The sequence below is a fragment of the Gouania willdenowi genome, chromosome 19 (assembly GCF_900634775.1).
Source record: "Gouania willdenowi chromosome 19, fGouWil2.1, whole genome shotgun sequence".
In the NCBI taxonomy this organism is placed as follows: domain Eukaryota; kingdom Metazoa; phylum Chordata; class Actinopteri; order Blenniiformes; family Gobiesocidae; genus Gouania; species Gouania willdenowi.
In genome coordinates, this window is record NC_041062.1 from 11219141 (window position 1) to 11245484 (window position 26344).

A 26344-nucleotide genomic window follows, 5' to 3' on the forward strand; every position below is an offset into this window, starting at 1 on the left:
GTTGAGTGTTATAAGACACATTAATATCAACTACTGCACAAAATAGGAAATAAACACACTTTTAAATGATGCTACACAACCGTACCACAATAAAAACACACGTACAACGCTCACTGGGGACATCTGCTGGTCAGAATGTATAATGAGATTTAAGAAATTTACATATAGTTTCAGGGAATTTTTTTGCATTGTTTCTGCACAAGTTAATTAGTTAATTACCAGTTTTTCAATTCATCATTAAGCGTTATGTATAATTCTTCAATTGTCTTTTTCTAGTTTGTTTATCTGAAGTTTATGTTCAATTTTTTTTAATTGAAGGTGTTCAAGTATGACATTATGTACATTATAGTCTATTCTTTTCCTTTTTTAAAAAATAAATAAATAAGCTGTATTTTTTACATTTTAATCGACATAATTCAATAAATATTAGTTTTTTTTTTAAAGTCTTTACTAGAGCCTGGGTTCCCAAAGTGGGGTACGGGTACCCCCAGGGGCGCGCAAATTGTCATAAGGGGTACGTGAATGAAAATTAAAAACACTGTGACAACATTGGAAACTAGAATATAAATAGAGAAGCTATGCTAATGCTATTGTAAGGCTAATGCTAGATTAAAGCTAATGCTAAGTGAACGCAATTGCTAGGTTAAAGCTAATGCTAAGTCAATGCTAATGATAGGTTATTGCTATTGCTCGGTTGAAGCTAATGCTAGGCTAATGTTAATGCTCGGTAACTGTCTTTAGTCACTGAAGTCTTTCTGGTTTTTAGGGAAGTACAGTCTTTTATTTTAGCCAAAACACTGAAAGATTTAGAAACTTGATTTTTAATCAGTTGAGTACAGGATAACAATACAAAATACAACTGGATTAAAAACAACAACAAAAAACTCAAAGCAGTCATTGCAAGTCTTTGTCATGCACTTAAAAGTGACTGATTTTTCCCACAGGTGCACTGGAATGAAGGCAGACAACAGTCATTCTTAAAGCCTGTGTAGCGAAGGAGTCTCTAGAGTTATTAGCACGTAGCCTCAGTCTTGTGAGATGAGGTCCAGGTTGGCGAGATGTCTCATTGTTGGTCGACCATGAGGACAGTTCCATGGATGGTCGATCTCCCCCATGTGATCCACCAGCTTCCTCATCTCACTGTCACTCAGTGCAGTGCCAATCATCACCTGAATATAGAGAGGGAGGGGGGACAAAACTATTAGCATCTATGTTATATTATTTATTGACAGCTATTCAACAGCACAGATTTGGTGGATGATGATGATATTGTTACAGACTCACAGATTTACGACAGGCTCTGGACGCAAACATCTGTCTCACTCTGGATGGTCTGCACATGACCCCTGGGCTGTCACTCAACATGAAAATCAGCTCTTCGATGTCTGCTGGGCCGAATGTCCAGTTCTTACTGGTAGGCAATGATACCAGTTTGACTCTCTCCATTACTTGAGCTGTAGTGATCATAATAATTGAAAAATGTGTGGTTATAGCAGCCTTTTAAAAATAACATTTCTCTGTTAAACTTTAAACCAGTTGTGTCAAACTCAAGGCCCGGGGGCCAAATCTGGTCTTTTAGAGCATCTAATTCGGCCCGCAGCAGAAAGTAAAAATGACAGAGAAAACAGGAATCAGTGTGCACATTACCAAATAGTTTGGCTGTAGTTATCTCAGCCACTCCAAATACACACATTCAATAAATATCCACAATATTTGCACTAGGACTCACAGTTTTAAATTGTTGAAAGAATTCTGAATATATCAGAAATCCTGCAATTGTCCTCAAATTATTCAGCAAAAATCAAATAGAATTGTTTAAAAAAAAAAAAAAAAAAAAAAAAAAAAATCAAGGATTTTTAAGTCAGGATTCCTGCAGGGACTGATATTGATATCTGCCACTTATTGTTCGATAATTGTCTGTTTACACATCAGTCATAAGTGAAATGCAAACTAGGGTCATCAAGGGTGAAATTACTGGTACTCCCGCCCAAAATCTGCAGCCCACTAGTGATCAAACTGGTCCATATTCGGCCCCTGAACTAAAATGAGTGTGACACCCCCTGTTTTAGATGGAATGTTCATGCAAATCATGTGTAATACAATGTGATCAAAGTGAGATCATACCGTCCTCATCAACCAGGAATTCAAAGCCATTCTTTCTGAAAATGTCAATGTTCTCCATTAGTACGCTCTCACTGACTGCAGGGAGCTGAAGCTTCTGTGGGCTGAAGAAGACAAACACAAAATAGAAGTGAATACACTGACAAAAACCTGATCACAGTAATGTTAGAAAGCAAAAACGTATAAATTGATGATTACACGATGAGTTTTTGTCCTTGCAGTACAGTGTGCTGCTGGAGCATCTCAAAGTTATATTTCTCATCCGTGGCATGCTGGTCAATCATGAAGATGTCCGAGTTGAACTTGGTGATGATGAAACCAAGGTTGAACTGACCGATGATCTCCATTACCTTGAACATTTCTTTACTGTGAGAACAAATGTAAAAGAAGTGTGACTTTTATTCTAATGCCAGTGCAATCAATCTGCGACAATTACTGATCACACCTGATCTCTTTTTTCAGCTCTTCTTCTGCACTTGGGTTTTCTCCGGGTTCGATCTTAGCCCTGAAGCGCCGATAGCTTAGCTTTGCCCCCAGACTTTGTTTCTGTTTTTCCCTCAACTTGCTCAGTTTCCCTGATAACTCTGGTAGAGAGAACTGGAGTGGCACCGCCCTCCTCTGTATGCAAACCGCAGCATCAGCTTTTATAGGTTTCTCAACACTGTCACAAAGAGTTTTGAGTTTTTCTTCAAGAGGCAAATATGGAGTTTCCCTTTTGGCGCGTTTCACTTCAGGGCTCAGAGATCTATGCTTGTCCTGAATGGATGCTTCAGCCTGTAACGCTGGTTGTACAACAGGAGTCGGGTGGATGTGGGCGTTTTCTGCTAAAGTCTCATTTTTTACATCAGAAGCATCAACCGTTGCGTAAGGAGGGCTTAACTTTGGAGAACCAGCCGTTAGGTCACAAATGGACTCAGCATCATCTTGTTTAGAATCGATGCATGATGTTTTTCCATAACTCAACACATCTGATGTAGATGTACTGGTTTTTACAACTGGACTGCGTGTCGGCGTTACAGCATTCCTAAAAAAAGATTTGAGGGTTTTCTGCGTCGGAATACATTTAGATGCTTTTTCCACACATGACTTGTTCCCAGGTTTGGAGCTGTTGGCATTTGAAAAGGCAGCTCTTAGGACGGATAAGTTCATGGATGAGGTTTGGCTTTGAATAACAGGTGGTCCAATGTCCTCTGAAGGCTCTGCCATTGTTTCATCAGGCAAAGCGACTCGACGCACATCCGAAGCAGATGTTACTAAAATCACAACAAGCACAAATCAAAATTACGACTAAAAATCTCACGTGAAATTTGACTAAAACCATGGACAGTTGAGCTAAATATAACAATGGGTTCCTCACTGCTGTTATTAACAGGTGTGCAGTTCAAGCTGATCTTATTGACCCCAGCCTCATACATGTTGATAAGAGAGGTCTTCAGAATAGCAAGCAAGAACTTCTCCTTCTGAAGAAAAATCTGTCGTTTGTCTGGGGTTACATTCACGTCCACACACTCTAAAAACAAAGCACAAAGACAGCTGGAGAGTGAGAAATCAAGTCAATTTTTATTATTATCACATCCACTTGATTCAAACCTATTCTCTCACCTGAGGCGACAGTAATGTTCAAGGAGACGAATGGATACTGATGCCTGTTGTACATATGATACACTTCATTTACAAGTTTGGTCACCTGTGAAGATGGAGCACATGAGCCTCAACGTGCCACGACTTTTAAAGTATTTTATTGAGATTTACCTTCGGGGGATCACAAGGTCGGTTGTTAATGAAAAAGAACTGTCTGTCGGTAGCGCTCCTCCCAACACCGTGATCGCCTCGCGACACAAAACCTGTGACACTGACAATGCCATCGTTCCAAGTTTACTCTCCCAAAGTCACAACACATAAGAAAAGGTAAGATCTAACTAAAATACAGTACTGCTACTCACAGGAAAAACTGTTTTGGTAGATCTGTGTCTGTGATTCCATACTCCTCAATAACATTTTCTGTGGGAGACACTTGCTGAAAGGGCAGAAGACTTTGTATCTGCAGACACAACATCAACAAAGATATGTATAGATATTTGACAAAGAATCCACTGGGGGTGTGCTGACGATACAATACGATTCAGGGTTTGCACGTCACGACACGATATATCCTTATATTGTGATATTGATAATTACAAATTTCATCTTTACAAGTACAAAATGGTATGAAATACAATTTATTTCATTTTTTTTTTAAACTTGCAAGAGCAAGTATATGGTATCTAACCGTAATTCAAGTACCACTATCAGAAACATGTGGTATGTTTATCAAACTGTCAAATTTTTGTACATTTGTCTAAAAAGTGTAACTTTTTGAAAGATTCTGACTCTGTTAAGTGCTTAAATTCTTAAAAAATAAAAATAAAAAAAGTAACCACATACATCTATAAAAGTGCCCAGTATGTTTTATGAAAATAAACTGAAATCAAATTCTAAGCTAAAATGCATTAAGAAGTGAGGTAGTTTAACAAGGTCTGATGTGGTTCAGTGACACACAGTGATCGGGCGTTTACATGCTATGGATATGTTAGCGCAATTAAATGTTTTATTTTCATTAAAAACCATGATTAAAAAAACATCTTTTGGATCAATGAGTTAATAATCGTGCGGTGAAATGTCGCTGAATCTATTTTTCCTTACACCCTTAAAATCCACTTTCATGATATTGCTGTTTTCAGAGCTTCAACAGTCATTAACTTTATTATTAGCTATTGGAAACCAAGCAGTGAATACGTCATTCTATTCTGACCTGCTTTGGTCCAAAAATGGCACCGATGTTGTCTCTCATGCTTTGGCTGCCGCTGGTGGTGAGGACCGTGCTGCGCTTCCCCTGCCCATTTTGATTGGAACAGGTTATACGGACTCCAGTGGAGATTATACAGTAGGCCTGCAGGACATGCACCATTTTGGTGAACTCCTAAAAACACAAATTGAAAACAAGTTTAGGGCCGTAGATTGATGATGAAATGATGTGCTGCCTTTGCAAACATTTTTAGCAATAAAAGCAATATCTACGGAGAAATTAAGGAAATACTAATCAGGGATTTTTTTTTTAACCTTTTTGATATTGCGTTGGAACTCCTTGTATCTGACAGGCAGGGTGTAGAAGAGCTGCAGCAGGCTGACTGTCATGCCTTGCTGCCTGGGATGAGGTGACCGCTGCACTAAGTGGCCTTTGTGATCAAATACCAGCTTGGTTCCCACCTGACATGACTCGTGGCATGTGATCACACTCAGATTACTGTGGAAAGAAGTCAAAATGTAGCTGATATGAAAGCCATTTATTTACTCGTGTTAAAGTGAATCTTGTAGCAGTGTGAGCTGGGGTTTTACCTGAGAGCACAGAGCGAGCTGAGGGCTTCTCCTCGGAAGCCAAACGTTTCCACATGGATGAGATCAGAGAAATCACACAGCTTTGACGTGTGATGCTTCAAAGCTGCAAACCAGATGGAAAAACATCCATGCATAAAAGCTGAAACCAAAACCACTTTACCAAACAGAACACAGATAAAAACAGTCACTTACTCAACCCTTCAAAATTAGCCTCCTCAACGCCTCTGCCATTGTCTGACACCTCAACCAATTCAGCTCCCCAATCCTTCAGTCTGACATCTGTAAATCAAACACACACACAACAAATCATAATCCTTAAAATATTAAATTAAAACTCTAATGCAGAGGTGTCAAACTCATTTTAGTTCAGGAGCAATTCATCTTAAATGGGCTGCAGATTCTAGGCAGAAAATAAATGAATTTAATCATTATTGTGCTCTTATTTTGAAGTTCCACGTATAAATAAATGATAAAATATGTACGGCACCAATATTATCGAAACAATACGTGACATATCATTAGCTGGAGGATCTTCACTTCCAATTTATTTGATTTTGTTGCCAATTTTTATGTAATTTGGGGAAACTTTGTGAAATACTTTTAAGAAAATTGCAGGATTTTCAAAAAATTTAATTTTTATTTACAATATGAGATTAAAATGGGGGGAAATGTGAGCCAGTCCTCTTGAGATGATCTTTGTGTGTGTGTGTGTGTGTGTGTGTGTGTGTGTGTGTGTGTGTGTGTGTGTGTGTGTGTGTGTGTGTGTGTCTTACCCACGTTGGTGGCACCTGCATCAATGCTGTTCTCCACCAATTCTTTAACAGCAGTGGCCAAAGTAAGCACCACTTGCCCTGAGCAGATCTGGTGCACTGAATGCTTGTCAATGGCCTTGATGGCTCCAGCAGGTTCAGAAGGACTAAAAAAAAATTTAAAAAAAAAATAAAAATACAAATGTCACGCTTAAACCCTTCATAATCAACAAAAGGTGCAAATTCAACACATGCATGGTCGTGGTTAGTATTGAGCTGTTTATGTGCAAGTGAGTTCACTTAAAGGTTGACTCACCAAGCCTCTGACATCTTCATCAAGTGAAGTCGCCAGTGTTTACATTGAACTTCAGCCTAAATAAAATACTGACTAACTATTAATCATAATCTGACTCCGCTAGTGTGTGTCCATCATTGTGGACTGCAGTGTGTTCAACTCTCCGTCACATCACATGGTAAACAAACGCAATCCGTCCCGCGCAGTGCACAGTTGACGAACATTACTGCTGCGCAAAAAATACGCATTTAAAATAGAAATATTTAAAAAATGTGAACAGGAGGTCTAGTTAAAAGAAAACAGTTACACAAAACACAACCAATAATTCAAACATATAAAACAACACGTGTGTAGAAAGTGTTAGCTAACTCGAGAGTTGGACTAAACATTTGCAGGATTTCGTCACTTAACGATCACGTGTTGTGAGGTAAGAGTGTGTGTACAAATGGCTGATTTTTTCCAACGAGCTAAATGTTGTTTGTTGCATGGAGTTAATTCATTGCATGTGTTTGAGTATTTTTCATACAAATATAATCAATGTTTGTTTAATTTTACTTTGTATGTCAGTGCACAGGTTGTATTATTAATAAGTTTGGTACATACACATTGTCAGACGGTCCCTTTCGCTAGTACTGACTTGCACTGGCTTGTTTAGGGATCGTCTGACTCTTTGGGATAGTTTTTTTCAAAATTTAGACGCTAAAAACCGACAGAATTGGATTTATTGAGCAAGTTTCCATCACAGCCGACACAGTGCAGCTGTTATGAGACGAGAAGCTTTGTAACTAACGCGTTGTATTTAGTTTAGCTGTCAGTAGTTACAGTCAGTGACATGCACAGAGCTCCAGAGGACCCGGGACCCATGTGGTCTGAGGAATGTTCTGGTTCTGGTTGCAGCTTCAGCTTCAAGGCCAGCGGGAGACAGCAGCTCCACACTAACCACAGGCTGTCCAGTTTGGCAGCACAGGAGGACGACGAAGTCCACTTTGACAGTAAGCTGCTTTACTCCTTTTACGCTGCTGCTGCTGCTAAATTTAACCTCATCGTTTGCAATGCTCACTGCTGCTGCTAAACGTGACTAGGGGAAAACATCAGGACAGTTTGTAGGTCCTTACAAAGCCAGGGTAAATATTGAAAAAATAATACCAAACCCATAATATGAGACTGAGCGAAACGAGACTTACATTGTATTAAAAATAAAATACATACATACATAATAATTAATAATACAACAAATAATGTCTCCAAATTTTTTTTTAATTTTTTTTTTTTGTGCTTTGTTGTGCAATTTCATACAGCGCAGTTACCGTCAGTGTCTCAGGTACAATACTTTGCAAAATACATTTATTCATAAAATATAATCTATTCGTTTCACCATTGAACACTTTCACACACGAAACAGTTATTTTCCCTAAACAAACAGCTGTTTTCAGGCATATAACCCTCTAAAGTAACATTTTCATGTAATGAGCACACGTTACATCACTTTTTGCTCAGGCGTGTTGCTTGGGCTACTAAATAGTGCAATATTCCAGTAAACAAAATATTGGTCAGTTCAACAGTAACAACAATACTGTGAAGACCTACCTGCACATTTTAGTGAAAAAGCAGAAAAGGTTTTGAAAATTAAATAAAAAAAAAAAAAGATATTTAGCACGAGCATATCGATAATCGATCGTGTGAAAAAAATATCGTGATATATCATCACACTCCTAGTGGTCAATGCTAGTATGCGCGTTTGACATGAAACAATAATAAATACCAATGATGGCAGCTTCCATGTAAATGTTAAGTTAGGACATTTTTTATGTCATATTAATATGAATATATATATTTTTTAGAAAAAGTTCCACTTGTGATATCAGATCAGACTCAATGTTAATATAATATACACGTATGAATTATGTCAGATTGTCGTTTGTTGAGTTCTTCCCCACACATCCAGCTGTAGAAGAAGAAGTTGTGAGGGCCTCTTCTTCTGTGTTCTGTTCCTCCCAGCTGGGTCATGTGTACAGTAAAGGGAGTGGGTCACTGGTTGTTGCTGATAAGCATTACTAGTGTTCACACCCCCGTTATGTAAAAACAAGATGAGCTCCTAATGTTTTTGGGGGGATTTTTTGCATTTGCGTTCACCAGTTTAATTAACATGTAATGGTCTGAGATGTTGATATTTTACCAGCAAAATTTGATGCTAAAAAATGGACCTCGGAGAGAAAAATATTGTAGAACTGATAGCAAAAGTGATCGAAGAGGGTAAGAACTTTGTGTTTTTGTTTGGATGTGATGTTTGATCTAGATTGCACAAATTATGCATTAGTCTTTATCATAATGCTTTAACAGGACATTTTATAGTAAACAAAAACAAAGTGATCTGTTTTCATGTTTGTTCATATTGTTATATATAGCTACTTCTTTTTCTAACATTGTTTATTATAATTATTGTGTGTGATCAGCTTCTGATTCAGATAGTCTTGATGTGCTGGTGGCCGGCAGACATTATCCATCCATCCAGGAGTTTGCTTCAGCGATCCCCAACCACCTCCTCCTCGGCTCGCTCCTCGAGCACCTATGCTTTGTTTATGAGAGCAATCCAGCTCGCTCTCGCATGCTGTTCAAAGGTATTTACGTAGATGGTGAATTAAGGAACGGGAGCTACATTTCTACTATTACTCAGTTTGGTTTGTTAATTCTTTCTGTTCCTTCCCTGACAGTGATTGGTCAGCAGTTAGCTGCCATGAACTTCCTCTCACCTTTGGCTATAAGTGATGAGTTCAGCACTGTGAGACTGCAGCACAACCGTGCTTTCACTGAGCTGCTCAATGCTGCCAGCTCATCTCTGTATTCACAGGCAAGTAGTACGCATATCCCTCTTTCAATAAATTTTATTCACTAACACTGTTTGCGTTTCTTAGTTTTTATTTTTAATTTTCTTAAATTGATATGTATTTTCACTTTGTCTTGTTTTGTAGGGACAACAGCATTTGAGAAACTCCCTCAATTCTTCTATAAAGTAGAGTTCCACTTGCCTTGTTATTAAAATCAAATTTCTCCCTTATAAGTATTGGAATAAACAGTTTGAAATGTGTGATTTTTGTTCTCTGCAGACCCAAAGAGGGCCTTGTTCAAGCCCAGGCATCACGGTATCTCAGTGAATTTGAAGAAGTCTCTAGACTTGGACGAGGGTCGTATGGAAATGTTTGTAAGGTAAATAATCCTATCATACTCGATCAATATATATTTACAAATTTTTAAAATAACAGATTTGAGAATGTCACATGTTACTATTGTGTTTTTTTCACAGGTTTTGAATAAACTTGATGGACAATATTATGCTATGAAGAAAATACTCATCAAGCAAGTCTCAAAGGAAGACTGCATGAAGGTGAGCTAGAATAATTTAACGTGTATTAGTCTAGAGACAGATAACTCTTATTTAAGGAGGACACTTCAGGCATCTCATGCCACTAATGCCACTGTTTTCTGCAGGTTCTCAGGGAAGTCAAAGTGTTGTCTAGCTTGCAGCATGTACATGTTGTGGGTTATCATACGGCTTGGATGGAACACGTTCAGCCTGCAGCATGTTAGTATTCACACTTCACAGGCATTGTTTACAACAAATAACGTGTTTTTAGAAGTAAATTGTCTTTTTTTTTGCAGATCCTGAAGGTCTCATTCCTGCTATAGAGTCTCAAGAACCAGACAGGTAGGATTAGTTAATAAATTAGTAAAAAAAAAGAAGAAGAAGAAGAAGAAGAAATCACTATTATATTATAAATTAGGTTTCTTGGCGATTAACTAAATTTTTTAGGGTGACTTGAATAATGGCATATGTTATTAGGTTATTTTTAAAGCTTAAGTGCAGACTTTTAACCAAATTTTAAGAGGATTATAATCAAAATGAGATGGATTGTTTAAGATTTACAATATCTTTATTTAAACAATTCACTATACAATAATCATGACAAGCCAAGTCTGTACTGTAATGATTCATGTTTGTTCTTTTCTCATTAAATCCATGTCTGCTTTTGGATTTGCAGTTCAGATGAGCGTTTTGACTCCACCTCCAGCTCTTCTATAGTTTTCCAAAGCCTCAGTCAGCTACAGACTGACGCAGCTTCGAGTGCCGATGTTCCCCCAAAAGAGAAGCCCCCTATAACAGCCTTAGTGTCAGCTCAGCAGGGCCCGGTGGTGTGTCCCAAGACGATGCGTCGCATCCCAGAGAACTATGTCCCTTGCGTGTTCCTTGGACAGAACAACCCTAAGCAGATGGATAAATGTCCAGTTGCTGATTGGGACTCGTCACTGTTAGAGGAGTCCAGTCTAAGTAGTTTGGAACTGAATAACAACTCATACGTTGATCAAGAATGCCATAAACAATTGGACAAATGTATAAAAAATCCCTCTAGAGAGGTGGGTGGTTCAAGATATACCTTTGGAAGTTTTACTTCTTAAACTCAAAACTAGTTTAGTATTGTGTACGGCATACTTTTCTTTTAAAAAACTTTTGTGTTCATGCACCTATAGGTACAGTTCCACCTGATGCTGTACATCCAGATGCAGTTGTGTGAGCGTTCACTGAAGGACTGGATTGCTGAGAGGAACGCCAAACCAAGAGAACTAACATTTAATGGTAAACATCACATAAATTCCCTACTGTTTTTACAGCAGTAATGCAAATGCATGATATAATTGTCAATAATGAAGTCCTATTTGGACAAAGACGTATAATGTACTTTTTGTAATTTCAGATCCTTATGACTGTGTTGACACTGAGCAAACACTCATTCTGCTGAAACATATTCTTGAGGGTGTGGAGTACATCCACTCCAAGGGAATCATGCACCGGGACCTAAAGGTAGGTTTCCTACTTCAAGGGAAATGGAGATAAACATAAAACTTTGCCATGATTAGGTAGAATGTTGACGTTGTATTTCAGAGAGGATAACATTTTTGGTAACTAATAAAGGCAAAAAAGGAATCAACTCTTAACCAAAACATTTGTCCAGTTTTAAAGTCTTTACACTGGCTCCCAGTCAGTTCTGCTGCTGGTGTATAAATCTCTAACTGGGTTTGGTCTAGTATCCATCAGTGCAATGTTAGTCAAATAGGAACCCAGCAGGTGTCTCAGGTCTATAGACACAAGTCAGATAGAGGATATACTGTAGTTATTTTTTTTTATTTCAAACTCAGTTTAATGTCTTCAATTATTGTTCATTTATTTATTTATTTATTTTTTTGGTGATACATTTTTTATTAGGCATATTTTGTTTTATGCTACAAGGGCAGAGGAGAAAAATAAATAAAACATCCTCGTGAGGAGTATAGAAAGATATGACAAGTAATAAAAGAGAGAACGAAAGAGAAAAAAATCAATAACTTTTGTTTTTTTTTTACAGCCAAGGAACATTTTTCTTCATGGTCAGGACTGTCAAGTGAGGATTGGCGACTTTGGTTTGGCCTGCAAAGATATAATAATAGAGAGCTTTAAAGGCAGCATGTCTCCAAACAGTGGTAAGCAGATTAGTCTAATTTCCTCCTCATGTAGAGTGTATGTCTGTAACTCACCAGTAGGTGACGCTATTGATGCTTGAGTGACAGCCGTCTTGTTTCACATTTACAGATTACATGCATACCTCTGGGGTTGGTACGTTCGTGTATGCTGCTCCAGAGCAACTAAATGGCTCCAATTATAATTCAATGGTAAATATTGAACCAGTAGAACAATTTACTTTCCATAAATCTGGCTCTTCAGTGCTTTTCTCTCACTTAAAATGAACTTTTATCTATGATGTTTTTCTTCTAGTCAGACATGTACAGCATTGGAGTGCTGGCTTTGGAGCTTTTCCAGCCTTTTGGGACGGAAATGGAGCGCATCCGGTGTCTTGGAGACCTGAGAGAAGGAAAAGTTTTAGATTCATTTCGGGACAGATGGCCAGTTCTTACAAAATATATTGTGCAGCTACTGAGTAAAGAACCCAGTGTTCGTCCAACAGCCAGCCAGCTCCTAGAGAGTGAACTCTTCTGCAGTAAAGACACGGTATTACAAGTTTTGTCTTGATGCTTTTATTCTTCCTGCAATTAAAATTGTATTGGTCCAAAAGGATAAATCCTGACATATCTGTATTTATTAGTTATTGTTTATCTCATTTAGGACCAAAAATATTATTCGCGAGCCTGTTAAGAGTTTGCGTAGTTTGCCTTTTTTTTAAAATAAAATTTAATTTATTTATTTTTTTTTTCTTTTCAGGTGATTCGTGATTTAAGGAGAAAGGTTGGAGAGCAGGAAGAGGAGATCATGCAACTGAGGAGACAGATCAGTGAGCTGCAAAGCCCACAAGATCCAGATCGTCTTACTAAACAGGATGCCAGTTGAGCTTTACAAATTGAACACTTAACTTTTGAAACTTGACTTTAACTGCTGCTACAGTCCTTTTGCTTCCTATGTTTGTGTGTGTAAATATTCAAACCTGTATTTGTAAATCTGGTTATAAGAGTGAAGTTTGGTTCAATCAGTTGTCAAATAAAACATTTATATCATCTGCTATGAATATATATATTGAATAGTGTGAAAAAGGGTAAGATTTCTATTTTTTTTAATTTTTTTTTTTTACCAGATTATCCAGTTCAGAGAGGCAGGGAGCTGGAGCCTATCCCAGCTCGCTTAGGGTGCATTGCAGGATACATCCTGGACAGGTCAGCGTTTGAATCCTGAGTAACTGATGTTTCAGCTCTTGATTACAATTACTACAACCAATTTTATTTTGATATGTTAATATAAATCAATTTATTTATTTTTTTGTCAAGCAAACATCCAATCATACATGTCCAAAGTAGCTCCTTGCGTTGTCTGAAGTAAGAAATAAAATAATATTCAAAAGCAATTTTGAGAAAACAATTAAAAAAAAATGTAAATTAAAAGAAAGATCAAAGAAATTAGGTACGAGCTAATGTAAACACTGGAGTAAAGACATCACATGCGGCTGAACATGGCTGCTCCCCATGGATTGTAAAGGTATTATTAAAAGAAGTACTTAAATTTTTTTTTTTTTTATTTTAAGCATACCTTTCCATCCCAGCATACATCCATCCAAAGCAAGTGTCTGTCCAACTATAGTCAATGTCCAAAGTTTTCAATTGCTACCAGACGTTTAAAAAACAAAAACCTTGCTATGCAGAGTTCATGCACAGATAGGAATATTGTTTTTGAAGACGATATGATTTGGGTTTTAATTTTAGCCTGGCATGTATTCTCAGTCTCTGTCTTTGCGTTCTATTTGCAATGGCACTTTTTGCACCTTAAATGGGAAAAAATGCTGTTATTTATGGTATCTTTTTTATTATTATTATTCCTATTGAGTACCCAGAGTACCTGTAAGTATGTATGTGTACCCAGAGTTAAAGTCAAATAAAAGCAGTGGGGTTTTATCCCATCTGCATTTTTTTGGGGGGTGGCTTTTTTCCCCTTTCAAAAAATATGTCATATTGCATTGTGACTTTATACATCTCACTCTCGTATTTAATCATCACTGCAATCCTAACGGAAAACTATGGAAGCCCATTCCCGCCAGTAAAAACAACAAAACTATTTAAAAATAATAATAATTAAAAAAAAAATCTAAGTCATAATTATGAGATACTAAGTATCTCAGTGTGTACCTTTTTGTGATGTTTTTATTTGTTAATTTAAAAAAGGGGGAAACCACAGCAAGACGAGTATTTAATTGTACGGTAACAGCTTCCCCTGGGGGCACAAATGCTTCATGTACTGATTGTGTAACTATCCAACCAGCAGTATGTAATTTCAGAAATAAATGCTTGTAAAACACATTTTAGTAAGAAACATTTTACCTCTGTAATTTAAAAATACCAAATGACATCCATCCATCAAGATGGATTTGTCTATGTACCAGCAGCAATATAGCAATATTTTAACTAAATACTTAAATACTAAAGTAATATTAATATACTGATAAAAAAATAAAACAAATATAAAACCGAAAAGTTGCACCCAACGAGTCCATTTTTATTCCATTTTCATTTATCCAAGCAGACACAAAAATCCATATCTGCAGGCTAACATAAAAGCTCGAGATTGAAATTGGCAATATTGTGAACTGATGTATTAGATGTAAGTAAAATAGTAAAAATAAATAAATAAATAGATTACATTGTTTAAAAAAAAAAAAAAACCCAATTATTCACTATAACAAAATGTGATTAAAACAATACACAACATTGACAATCAAAACCAAACAGAAAATAAAATCAAAATATCGGAAATCCCTCAAAACAAACATTTCCAATAATTTGGGAAACAAGTAATTATTTTTAAATATAATTTTAGCTCTTTAAAAGTGACAAACAGGGCTTCGTTTAGAAATATAAAATAAAATCTGTAGTAATGAATAATTTAAAAAAGGCTAAATTATACAAAAAAACTTTACTTTTATCCTTGTTTTTAAACCAAACTTAAGTGATGGAAAAATCAAAATACTCTATTGAATAGAATATTTAGATTTTCCATCAGTTAAGTTTATAATCTATGCATCACTGTTGCCACGGTAACAGTCAACCCTTCTTCTTCTTTTGTGTAGTTTTACGACGGTTGCCAAGGCAAGGAGCAACATTCGAAACTGCCGTAAAGTAGGCCGACCGGTTCGCGCATGCGCAAGAAAGAAAAAAAACGCGACTTGAGACTCAGGCAAACGCCGGTATAGACCAATCAAGCGCCTGGTTTCTTTTCAGATGCCCGGATGTACCCGTGGGACAATTAGCTGCCGGACACCCGCTAGAATTGAGAATATAGGCCAGACACTTCGAGGAATATATTTGCAACCACTGCCGACGACTTCAAAGAAGACCTTTGGTGAGTCCGCCGGTCCCCTCGGGGGTTACTTTCAGTGTGCAGCTGTGGTGAAGAGTTGCCTCTGTGTGGCTCAGCCTCGCTATACGACCCGTACACCGGCTCCCCGTGACATGTCGGATAGAGCGGTGCAGTGAGCCGCCGGTGTCGAGCCCCTCCCTCTGAGCCGTACACCCCGTTACTTAAACCTATCACGTTTACTCTAAACAAACACGAAACCAGAAAACGATTGACCATATTCATTTATAGCTGCGTTTCGATTTACTGTGTGTGAGTGAGACCGTCTTCTGGAGCTAACCCGCTAGCTGGCTGCAGCATTAGCATCTCCCGTTAGCCACGTTCACCGTTTCCACGGAGTCTGTTTGGGACGCTTCTCACTCAGTCAAACATATCTCCGCAGTTGGACGAACACGGCACGTTATAATGGAGAATTCAGTGACCCACCATCTGTATTTTAAATTTTCGTGTGTGTTTTATGGAGGTTTCGTGGCTCTGCGTGATAAAGGCCTAGCTGCCCTCTGTTAGCCGATGTGAAGCCGTCTGTGGAGCAGGTGGGAGGGAACAGCTGCTGGGAAACGTGTTTCCGTCCAGGAAATGTACTTTGTTTGTTACTCGACCAGTGTTCACTTGTAGATTCGTACACTACTGTTTAACCTTTCAGTTAAACATATGATAAAGTGAGGAAAATTAAGACAATGTTACGTTTGTGTGTGTGTTTTTTTTAAAACTCGCGGTTGTTATTCAAACACGGCAAGATCCTATATCTGAGGTGAATGCTCGGGACATTGGTCAATGATGCACAAATGAGACATGAACTGTACTTTTCAACAATCATTTTCTATGACTATCAAATCAAGATTGTATCTTGTGCCAATTTGATGAAGACAAGCGATTGTTATTAAATATCCTTTTTAATTGCATTGTAACATTTATCAAGCTGCTTTAATAACAACTTGGTAACATTGAGGTTTATTACTCCTCTGAGGAAGAAAAATCAGAACGTGCTAATTTACAATGCCAACATGAAAGATACAATTTTAGTTCATCTCTACCAGTGTTGGGAACGTTACTTTAAAAAAGTTATTAGTTATACTTGTTCAGAAAAGTAACTGCGTTAGTAACTAAATTACTCTGTCATAAAAGTAAGTCATTACCAAGGAAAGTAACTATTTGCGTTACTATTAAAAAAAAAAAAAAAGTTGCTCTATGTCAAATAATTCACATTTTTTAGATGCATGTGTCGTTGTGAGGTGCTTCATTAATTTTGAGTTGCTTACAACGAATGTCGACAAAGTCTTCACTCCTGGATATAATGTACACTTCACGTACACGTTCTTGCCTTTGACCACAATTAATTTAAAGTAATTGCTGCTTCATCCAATCTGTTGTGTGTGCGTGCTCGCTGGTACTTCACCTTAGCCAATCATAATTGCTCACCTTGTTTTTAACCTGCCTCCTCTTGCAGGCACATGTGTAAAAACACTGGCTCTGATTGGCTACCATGAAACATGAAGCCGCCTAAGCCAATCATAATCGCTCACCTTGTTTTTAACCCACCTCCTCACAACAGCTGAGTCAGAAGCCGGGGATGCTTTCGGATAACATTTTATTTAATCAATGCATGTAACGCACCGCATTTAATGTTAAGTAACGATAACGGCGTAAAAAATAATTAGTTAGATTACCCCGTTACTGAAAAACAAACGCCATTATTTTAAACGCCGTTATTCCAAACACTGATCTCTACAGTGATGAAGTTAGAATTCTACAGCATTTTTGTAGCTGTACGTGAAACTAATTGTATTAGCCCCTCATTGAGTCATTTTGCCATTCACATGTGCAATTCCCCCAAAATATACATTTCTTTTTTCTGCAGTCCTAATGTGCGTTCAAATTTTCATGAGTTTTTGAATGTGTGTGTAGCGAATATCTCCCAGTATCTGATCGACCTGAAACTTTGTCAACAGCTTCCAAATACCCCGAGTGTGTGCATCCGTTATTTTCGAGTAATTTGGACAGAGCTGAGAGGGCATAGGGGTGATTGGATAACAATTTAGGGACGACATCATCGCTGGAGAGGTATGACCAGTGTTCTAATTTAATACCAATGTTCCAAAATGGGTGGGGATGGGCTCTTCAATGCGGCTTTGGGCCACATTGTTAACTACTATTCTACAAATCACTTTTGATTGTACCATGCCAAAAAGTCAACGTGCAGAGAAAAGCGGAAACGTGAGGCAAGACGTCGTGCATCACAAACAGGTGAAGAACAGAGTAATGGCCTGGCCAGCAACCTGAGCGCGTAGAATAGGTCCCACTATTTGAATCCATACATACAGGGATTTGCCGATACAACTTTTTCACTTCCGATACAATACCGATAATGCAGCCTTGAGTGTTGGCCAATATCGATCCAATACGGTATCAGCTCGAATCATAGATACTTTTATTACTTATTTTGTAGTGTAGATTGTTGGAAAAGGCTTGATCAAGTGATCTTACTCAAACCGAGAACAATAGTCAACAATTCAAGTTCACTTCAGTTATTTTTTTACTGTCAGTATATGGTGGGAACAACTGAGGGCGGGGACAAAAACATATTGGAGCGCTTATATCAGTGATTTTAGATGCAGTCCGATAAAATCCGATATTAGTTTTTTTTTGTTTTTTATTTTTATAGCTGATATCGAACCGATATCAATATCGGATCGGGACACCCCTAAAAACTAATAATTAAAACATATTTGTGGTATTGGAAAAGTGATGATATAATCATGACAGATAAAATTGTGTTCAACAGTTTTTTTTTTCTCAAGTCAAGTTTTTCCTAGACACTCGTGTAATGAGCTACTTTATTCATATTGTTGATTCAGGTAATGGAGAAGGAAGAGAGTTTGAATAAAGTGTTGTTTAAAGACATTTCATCTCCAACTTGCTTTTAACACCATTAAGCCTTAATGCATACAAATATCTTGGTGTGAGTAGGAAGGCATCTTGAAAGCAAAGCCCCTCCTCATAGATACTGTAAATATTTCCCCCAAGGGGCCAGCAGTCCGTAGTTGGCCCATAGATGTTATTGAATAATTTAGTACTTAACAGCCTTTTCCACTGTTACCTACTCAGCTCAGCTCTACTCTGTTTGGAAGGTTTTGAAATAAGATATTGTACTACTGCCCAATATTTACTTTGCTTTAGTTCTTTTGCTTGGACTCTGTGTACTGTTTGTCTAGCGGTTTCAATCACTCAGTTGTAATGTAAACCAACAAAGCCAACCTCTGTTGAGCTGTGTATAGTAGTGGAAATGTGCCATATTTCATGACAAGTGACTGCAGCTTTCATTATGAATGAGCTGCACACAGTATTTTAGTCTTCCTCTCATTTATTTTCGTCTGTGCTTAATATTAATGTTTTATTTGGCTTTTATTTGAAATGTTGATTTAGAGTTTTTAAATGTTTTTTTTTTTTTGATTGATTTCAAATATATCAAATAGCAACAGAGTGTTAAACGACAATCTAAAGATGTGCTCTTGTGTCTTCTCGTCCCTATTGCAGTTATGAACAATGACCATAGTTGACAGATCTTCAGAGAAATCTGACCACGAGTCAGTTGGGTGCAACCGATCCTCCTTCACAAACGGGGACGTGGGGATGGATGGCACTTGCTCCAGCAGCTGGGCAGTGGGTCCTGCCATGCAGAGTGACTCTCCACGGCTGAAGTCCCAAGGAGGCTGCCTGGGCCCGACACCTGGAGCTGCTGTCTACAACAGTACACCCTCTTGTGTGGAAAGGCCAAAGGAGCAAGGTGGGAGGAACAGCTTCTTTTAGTTGTGTTTTTATGGATGTGTCTTAACTGGTTGGTATAAACTTTTAAGGATGGAGTGCATGCTCTATAGAATATATGCTGTGACTTACCCACAGTTTACCAGACATTAACAAAACAAATACAATAGAGACGATATTTGAGAACTTTAAGACATAAAGAAGGCAAGTCATGTAGTGAAAACATTGCGCTGTAGTTCCATGTACCTGCTTTCAATTATAGCTAAAGATTGGTTTGATTTAATTTTTACTATTTTATTTATTTATGTTTATTTGATAGGGACAGAACAAGAAGCATTGTTACAAGTAACCGATGCCATATTCATAGGCCATATAGCTAACAGCTAATTCGCAGACCTGGTCCCTAAGACATCAAAATACATAACACATTTACATAAATCATTACAAATAATACAAATTACAAAAAAATTTTACTAGAAGGTGGTATGCACTAAACTCAATTCCAAAGCATAAAATCATTGCTTAAAGTTTAATGTAATTAACTTATTACATATGCTTTGTGTGTTCAGCTATGAACAGTGGAGATGGCATTGAAATGCCCCAGAAGGTCCTGTTTTCTCCTGACCGGCTTTTCCTAAAGTGGACCCAGATCCATCGCATCGGTGCAGGTCTGCAGAACATGGGGAATACCTGCTTTCTCAACTCGGCTCTGCAGTGCCTCACCTACACACCACCGTTGGCAAACTACATGCTGACCCGGGAGCACTCAAAGACATGTAATTTCCTAATTTACTAATCTGATATACAGTGATTTCCTGTGTTTAGTCTCTTCAGTAAGTTCTACACCATTATTGATCAGTTTGATATATCTGTAAGCTCCTTTCCAGGGTAATTCCTCTAATGCTGAGACTTTGCTTATCTTTTACTTTTTTAGGTCATGAGTCTGGGTTCTGTATGATGTGCACCATGCAAAACCACATCATACAGGTTTTTGCCAACTCTGGGAATGTCATCAAACCTATTGGCGTGCTCAATGAGCTCAAGAGTAAGTGACACCAGCAAAGCTATGATACTAAAGCTTGGCCTTGTATGTAGTTTTTACCTTAGTTTAATTCATCTTAAATAGATGACTCCAAACCTAAATTTACTTGTGTTTAGCTTTACTAAGATTGCACACCTTACTCTCTTGATTTTCTTTCCAATTGCAGGGATTGCAAAGCACTTCCGCTATGGACGCCAGGAAGATGCCCATGAGTTTCTGCAATGCACAGTGGACGCTATGCAAAAGTCCTGCTTACCTGGAACCAAGTAAGTTTCAACTGTCCAGCATAGAGCAGGGAAATAGCAAGGTTTAAGATTACAGTTAAGTCACAAAAGTCATTACTTTGGAAAGTCAATAAAATTAAACAGTTAAAGTTGTAGGCAACTAATCTTCAATGAAAAAAATTGACCCCTTTAGCACCTAAATAATATCTGTAATATTACTTGAATATCTGTAAAAGTCACGTTTTTCTATTAGATCTGTCTGCTAGTGCATAGCTTCGCTTTTTCACTACTAGATTAGCTGCATGCAACCGACCACTGGGTTACCAGAGCCCTCTGCTGGTCAAACAAATATCTGTTGTAAATACAGTACACTGACTGTTTTTTTTTTTTTTTTTAAGTCCAATTGTTAAGGCACAAAATACATTTTCAGTTGGACTTTTAAAAAGAAAAGGACCTATTTTGTAGTTTTGCATTGTTTACTGTAGAGCCAGAATTAAAATTAATAGGCTTCTCAATTGTATATTTCTTTATTTCATTAAGGATTTTTTTTTAGTTAATTTGCACTGTTTTGAATAGTTTATCAAGGGATTCTTTTGACAATGAAAGATAAAGGAAAATAGTAACAGTATCTTCTAGTTTTTTTCCCAATAAAAATAATTGAATATTTTTCAGTCATCATTTGTCTATAGTCTCATTTGTAAAATAAATCATGAGAGAATCGTATCTTGACTCGAATCGTATTGGGAGTTGAGTGAATCGTTACATCCCTATTTGACACCGTCTTTTGTGCTTCTGATAGACTGGACAGGCAAACGCAGGCAACTTCTTTCATCCATCAAGTATTTGGAGGCTATCTGCGGTCCAGAGGTACAGTGTTTGTTTCTTTTTTATACTCCAACATATTATTTGTGTTCTCATAGATTGACTCAACTGTATACATGGCATCAATTTATTTTCCTTTTTCAGTGAAATGTTTAAACTGCAAAGACGTTTCGGATACATTTGAGCCTTTTCTGGATATTGCTCTGGAAATTGAGGTAATTTGTCTTTTTGTTTGATTGTTCAATTTTATCTAATTAATGTTTAAAGATTTGTTCATCAGAACATGATTAGCTAAAAGGTGTTATTTTTTCTTCCCATGCAGACAGCTCCCAGTGTGTCCAAGGCTTTGGAGCAGTTTGTCAAGCCAGAGCAGCTAGATAGTGAAAATGCTTACATGTGTGAAAAGTCAGTGAATGATTCTTTATCAAATGTTTGCTTTTTTCCCATAATTATAGCAGTTTTCCAGCAAACTAATGAAACAATATTTCCTTCTATTAGATGTAAAAAAATGGTTACTGCCTCAAGGAGATTAACAATTCACCGGAACGCCAATGTGCTTGCCCTCTCTCTCAAGAGATTTGCTAATTTCAATGGAGGAAAGATCACAAAGGTATCCTCACTATTTGCAAATAGAAGATTATCTAATGTATTGTGCTGGTTTTTGATTGCTTTTAATTACTGTTTTGTTTGTTAATCAGGACGTGAAATACTCAGAGTACTTGGACCTACGTCCCTTCATGTCTCAGACTCAAGGAGAGCCTCAGCTCTATGGCCTGTACGCTGTACTCGTTCACTCTGGATTCAGCTGTAATGCCGGACACTACTTCTGCTATATTAAGGTATTGGCAGTGCTTTTTACCTGCTAACCTATCACAGCACTGCTCCTCCCTGAGCACATGCGTACACATTTGTCACAACCATTCATCAACACCGCAAATCACAAGAGATTAAGGCAGATCAACTGCTAAGCCTGAAACAGGCTAGGATGTGAACTTTGAGTGGAATGTCTGTGCTGAAAAGTGTTTGCTTGTGTAAATGTCATTTGAAACCTATAGATGATTGTGTGTTTTACAGGCTAGTAACGGCCAGTGGTATCACATGAACGACTCTTCAGTGTCTATAAGTGACATCAGTTCTGTCCTCAACCAACAGGCCTATGTTCTGTTCTACATCAAGTGAGTAAAGAATTAATAATCAATCATTTTAAAAGTAAATCAATTTTACAGTGCTTTTGTCCCGCTCAATTTAGTAGTTTTGATGGGGGGGGAAAATCCTATAAAACTATGAATTTGGGACCATTCTTTCCAGGAAAAAAGGTGGTTAAATCAAGGTTGCCATGTTTGTTCACAGGTCCAATGATGTTAAAAGAGGAGGAGATTACAGCCACTTTAACCATAACCCTGGGATCTCTGGTCAGGCATCCCCACGCCCTGTAGTTATACCACGCCTCAACACCACTGTCCATCACAACAACATGGGCTTCATTGGCCCTCAGCTGCCTCCACACATGACCAAGGTACTGTCAAATCTGTCACACCAGTATTAAAATGGAAATCAAGATGAAAACGTTCAATTTTTTAAAAACCCATTTTGGTGTCCTTCACGTTTTTTTTAGAGCACTCTTCACGTAAACGGGAATGGATCATTGAGAGACTATTCGTCCAGCTCCAAGCCCAGCACCAGCTGCAGTGCAGGAAAACCAGTCCACAGTCTGGCATCTTCTTCTATCTCCCACTCGATCAGTCGACCCACAGTACTTCCTGATCAGGACAAAAGACAGAAGCTTTCATTTTCATTGGACAAGGCAAGCAGAACCGCCCGACCTCTCATCCTCTACAGTACATCTTCTGCAAGTATTTCCTCCAGTTCTTTGCCCTCTTCACAGTCTACCTCAGATGTTGCCTCAGAAACTCGTTTTGTACCACGTCAACTTAACCATAGTAATGGCACTCCTTACTGTAATGGAGGGCGCCACAGTGGAGGAAATGGAGCATCGTTTCTGGTTCCTTACAGCCAAGAGTCCTCAGAAGAATCAGACCAGGAAAATTCTGGTAATGTGGACAAGGCCTGTTTTTCTAAGGGTCACATGAAGGGGAGCAACGGCTCAGGAAATGGTTTTGATGTTTCTCCCAAAACTCCCAATGGAAAATTAGGAAAGCATCATAATGCCAATGGAATCAATGGACAGAAATATGGAGTTTCGAAACCAAACCAAAACGGACTTCATTATGGACAGCACACGGTGAATGGACACAACACTAATGACAAGGTATAGGCACACTCGTATAACTGATTTGGATCACTTCTTTGTAATGAAGTTTAACCATTGTGATTTTTTTCTAGATTTCCAATAGTCATCACAACAGTTCGCCTACAGTAGGATCTCCAGCTTCAATGAACTTAGCAGTGATCCCCAGTCAACCACAGTAAGTCATGTTACACTTGGCATAAATATTGTTTGGAAATTTTGTTTTTAAATCAGTTAGTTGTATGCTGCATATTTGAATGTTGCGCTCTACTTCATAAATGAGGTCCAACAAATATTTATTTTCTAATTTCTTAACACTATGAAAAATTTAAAAATAATTTGAGATGGTTTCTGTTCCATAACCTGTCGGAGGTTGAAATTCTGGTCTCGTGACACTTCTGTTGTTTCAGTTACATAGGTAAAAGATGTTTTCTACACGGAGAAATAGCTTCTAATGCTTTTGTTAACATCTAATCATCCTCACCTTCATGTGTTTTTTGTTTTTCAGCCAAGAGGCTCCTTTGACCTCCTCATCACAGTCCAGTTTCTCTCAGAAGATTCCACTTGCTGCTAATGAAAGCCAGCACCTCTCCATTCCTGACACAAGAGCTTTAACTTCACTTGAATCTCTGGATCACATTCCCACAACCTCCATTGCTACTTCCAACCAGTCACCTGGTGCAAAGTCTCTTTCTGCAGATTTGTAAAGAGGTCTCCTGCTTCCTCGCCTGGAATTCAAAGCACAGCGGCCTTATCCACCCAGCCAGAATGCTCTCAGAGATTCATCGGGGGTCCTGACGCCCCACAGAAAGTCGGTACAAGTGAAGTCAAACTTAAGGATGCGCCACAGACTAATGGTTTTGTCAGCAGGGCCTGAAGGACATGGTGACGCCAACCAGCATACCAATCTAAGCCAGTTTTCGACACAGGGACAGGTCGTCCTCTCGAGACCGGGAGAGAGACAGGCGATATTCTGACAGAGATCACGAGAGACAAAACAGAGACAGATATCACAAGCGCGATGGCGACAGAGAGCGTCATTGGTACAGGCACCGCAACCAAAGTCATCACTCATCCAGGAGCCGCGCTCCCCAGTTTGAACGCAATCACAGAGAACGAGAGGCTGAGCCTTACAGGGAGAGGAACTGGCACCACCCTCGAGATCGTAGCCATTGGTCCAATCACTGGCGGCACAGATCCAGAGAGGATGCCGACTATGAGCAGAGGAGATACAGTTACTCTTCTCGCGATGGCCGAGCGTCTTGGACGGCCAAGGACAGAAGCAGAGGAAGAGATTACCACCATTTGAAAGAGAGATCCTGCTCCCCGGCTGCTTGGAATAAATCCAAGCCTTCCCCATCATGTGGCCGTCTGCCAGCATCTGAATCAGCTTGTAACAGAGCAAATCACTATTATAGGAAGAACGGTTCTACTGAGAGGGACGGCAGCTCTGAAGCACATCGCTCCAAAAACACGAGAAGATGGAGAAAAAGAACAAGAAAGAAAGGAGTCGAAGGATAAAGACAGGACACCGTGACAGCGGGTAATATTTCTTTACTTCAGTACTCTCACACAAAGGAAGTATTTTTTTTTTCATTTGAGTACAATGAGCTCTAAACATTATTTCCTTTTAATACAATCTAGTTTTGGGTCAAAAAACAATTCATTGTAGCCACAGGCTTAAAGCTGCGGTATGTTGAATCGTGAAATGCTCCACGTTCCCTCCTCCCCTCCTGAATGAACCTCACCGGTCTTCTTGTGAACTCTTGCGTGTACGCGCACACTGTGGAACTTTTTGCGACTGTTTTTTCCATAGAGACTAGTAACTAATGTTGGGACTTTATCTTGCGCTATTGGAGAGTTTTCTGATGTTTTAGAGACATGAAAGCATGTATCATGCTTCTCTCGTCTCCTTTTCTGGCATGGACAAAAAAAAAAAAAAAAAAAAGGGAATAAAATAACTTCTGTGAATGCAACCATGTCGGAAATAAACTGAATAAATGAATAAAAAATAAAATCACTCTCTGCTGTGAGGACAGTAAGAGGCTCACAGCCGCTTCTCACACACAAGCAGCTGCATCCGTGCTCAACTTATCAGAGCAGACACACTCCACACTGCAAATTAGGGCTGCACGATTTGACAAAAACATAATTGTGATTTTTCTGACAGATATTGCGATTCAATTTACGATTTTGAAAAATATTTGTGTAAAAAATGCATATGCGTTTTATTTTTGTTTCCAATTTCTGTTTTATTTTATTTTTTTCCAAATTCCATGTTTTCCACATTCATTTTTTAAAATTCCGTTTCTTTAGAATTATTCAATTTTTTCAGAAAATTAGTTTTTAACGCACGTGAGGAAACAAAATAAATACTAATCAATAAAAAACCCGTAATTAAATGAAAATGTATGTAAAAAAAAAAAAAAAAAGTAAGAACAATTAAAAAGTATGTTCTACTGTAAAGAAACAAAATATATACTAATAAAAAAGATAATGTAATTTAAAATAACGAGTAAAATACAATTAAAAGGTAGATATAAGTTGTACTGACATGGATTATTCTGACTGCTCCTTTTTAATTATTTATGTCATATAAAGATGTATGAGAGCAGCATTAATGTCACCCAATTCCCCTCAGGGATCAATGGTTTACTGAATCTGATCAGGTTATTGATTGAGTTTTGATCAACTTCATTTGAAAATAAGCTAATTTAAATGATCCAGATGACATCATTCCAGACCGTAATGATTAAACAAAAATTTTTCAAAACTTCAACTTAACAGTAAACAACGCCAGGGCAGAAAAAAAAAATTAAATATAC

General features: G+C 38.1%; 3 protein-coding genes and 1 long non-coding RNA gene across 5 annotated transcripts; 2 read left to right on the forward strand and 2 right to left on the reverse strand.

Moving 5' to 3' along the window:
* Positions 1 to 921: 921 nt before the first annotated feature.
* Positions 922 to 7447, reverse strand: pms2 (PMS1 homolog 2, mismatch repair system component). Of its 2 annotated transcripts, none has more exons than XM_028477245.1 (15): positions 6562 to 7447; positions 6274 to 6412; positions 5689 to 5775; positions 5497 to 5599; positions 5221 to 5404; positions 4913 to 5080; positions 4065 to 4162; positions 3874 to 3973; positions 3724 to 3808; positions 3479 to 3631; positions 2567 to 3374; positions 2320 to 2487; positions 2125 to 2225; positions 1285 to 1454; positions 922 to 1169 (listed from the first exon to the last, which is right to left on the reverse strand). In XM_028477245.1, the coding sequence occupies exons 5-15, from the start codon at positions 5293 to 5295 to the stop codon at positions 1026 to 1028; spliced, it is 2070 nt and encodes a 689-aa protein (XP_028333046.1). In that variant the 5' UTR covers positions 5296 to 5404; positions 5497 to 5599; positions 5689 to 5775; positions 6274 to 6412; positions 6562 to 7447; the 3' UTR covers positions 922 to 1025. The 2 variants fall into 2 exon arrangements, with proteins under 2 accessions (XP_028333046.1, XP_028333045.1); XM_028477244.1 differs by having other exon boundaries at positions 6270 to 6412.
* Positions 6974 to 13080, forward strand: eif2ak1 (eukaryotic translation initiation factor 2-alpha kinase 1). The gene is made up of 15 exons (XM_028477248.1): positions 6974 to 7532; positions 8994 to 9158; positions 9252 to 9388; positions 9510 to 9550; positions 9645 to 9744; positions 9842 to 9922; positions 10027 to 10120; positions 10198 to 10243; positions 10578 to 10950; positions 11065 to 11170; positions 11289 to 11395; positions 11937 to 12051; positions 12161 to 12240; positions 12344 to 12577; positions 12788 to 13080. Exons 1-15 carry the CDS (start codon positions 7373 to 7375, stop codon positions 12911 to 12913), a joined length of 1965 nt encoding a protein of 654 aa, XP_028333049.1. The 5' UTR covers positions 6974 to 7372; the 3' UTR covers positions 12914 to 13080.
* On the reverse strand, positions 11759 to 15952 carry LOC114482051 (uncharacterized). The gene is made up of 3 exons (XR_003676305.1): positions 15848 to 15952; positions 12106 to 12430; positions 11759 to 11998 (listed from the first exon to the last, which is right to left on the reverse strand). It is a non-coding gene; the product is annotated as an uncharacterized LOC114482051 (long non-coding RNA).
* usp42 (ubiquitin specific peptidase 42) lies at positions 15181 to 24572 on the forward strand. The gene is given in 17 exon segments (XM_028477247.1): positions 15181 to 15406; positions 18956 to 19205; positions 19753 to 19959; positions 20118 to 20228; positions 20392 to 20491; positions 21249 to 21316; positions 21416 to 21486; positions 21594 to 21676; positions 21770 to 21881; positions 21970 to 22110; positions 22346 to 22446; positions 22622 to 22787; positions 22887 to 23058; positions 23061 to 23112; positions 23114 to 23540; positions 23615 to 23697; positions 24028 to 24572. Coding segments are annotated over 16 exon segments (2334 nt in total). The 5' UTR covers positions 15181 to 15406; positions 18956 to 18964; the 3' UTR covers positions 24227 to 24572.
* The last annotated feature ends 1772 nt before the right edge of the window (positions 24573 to 26344 follow it).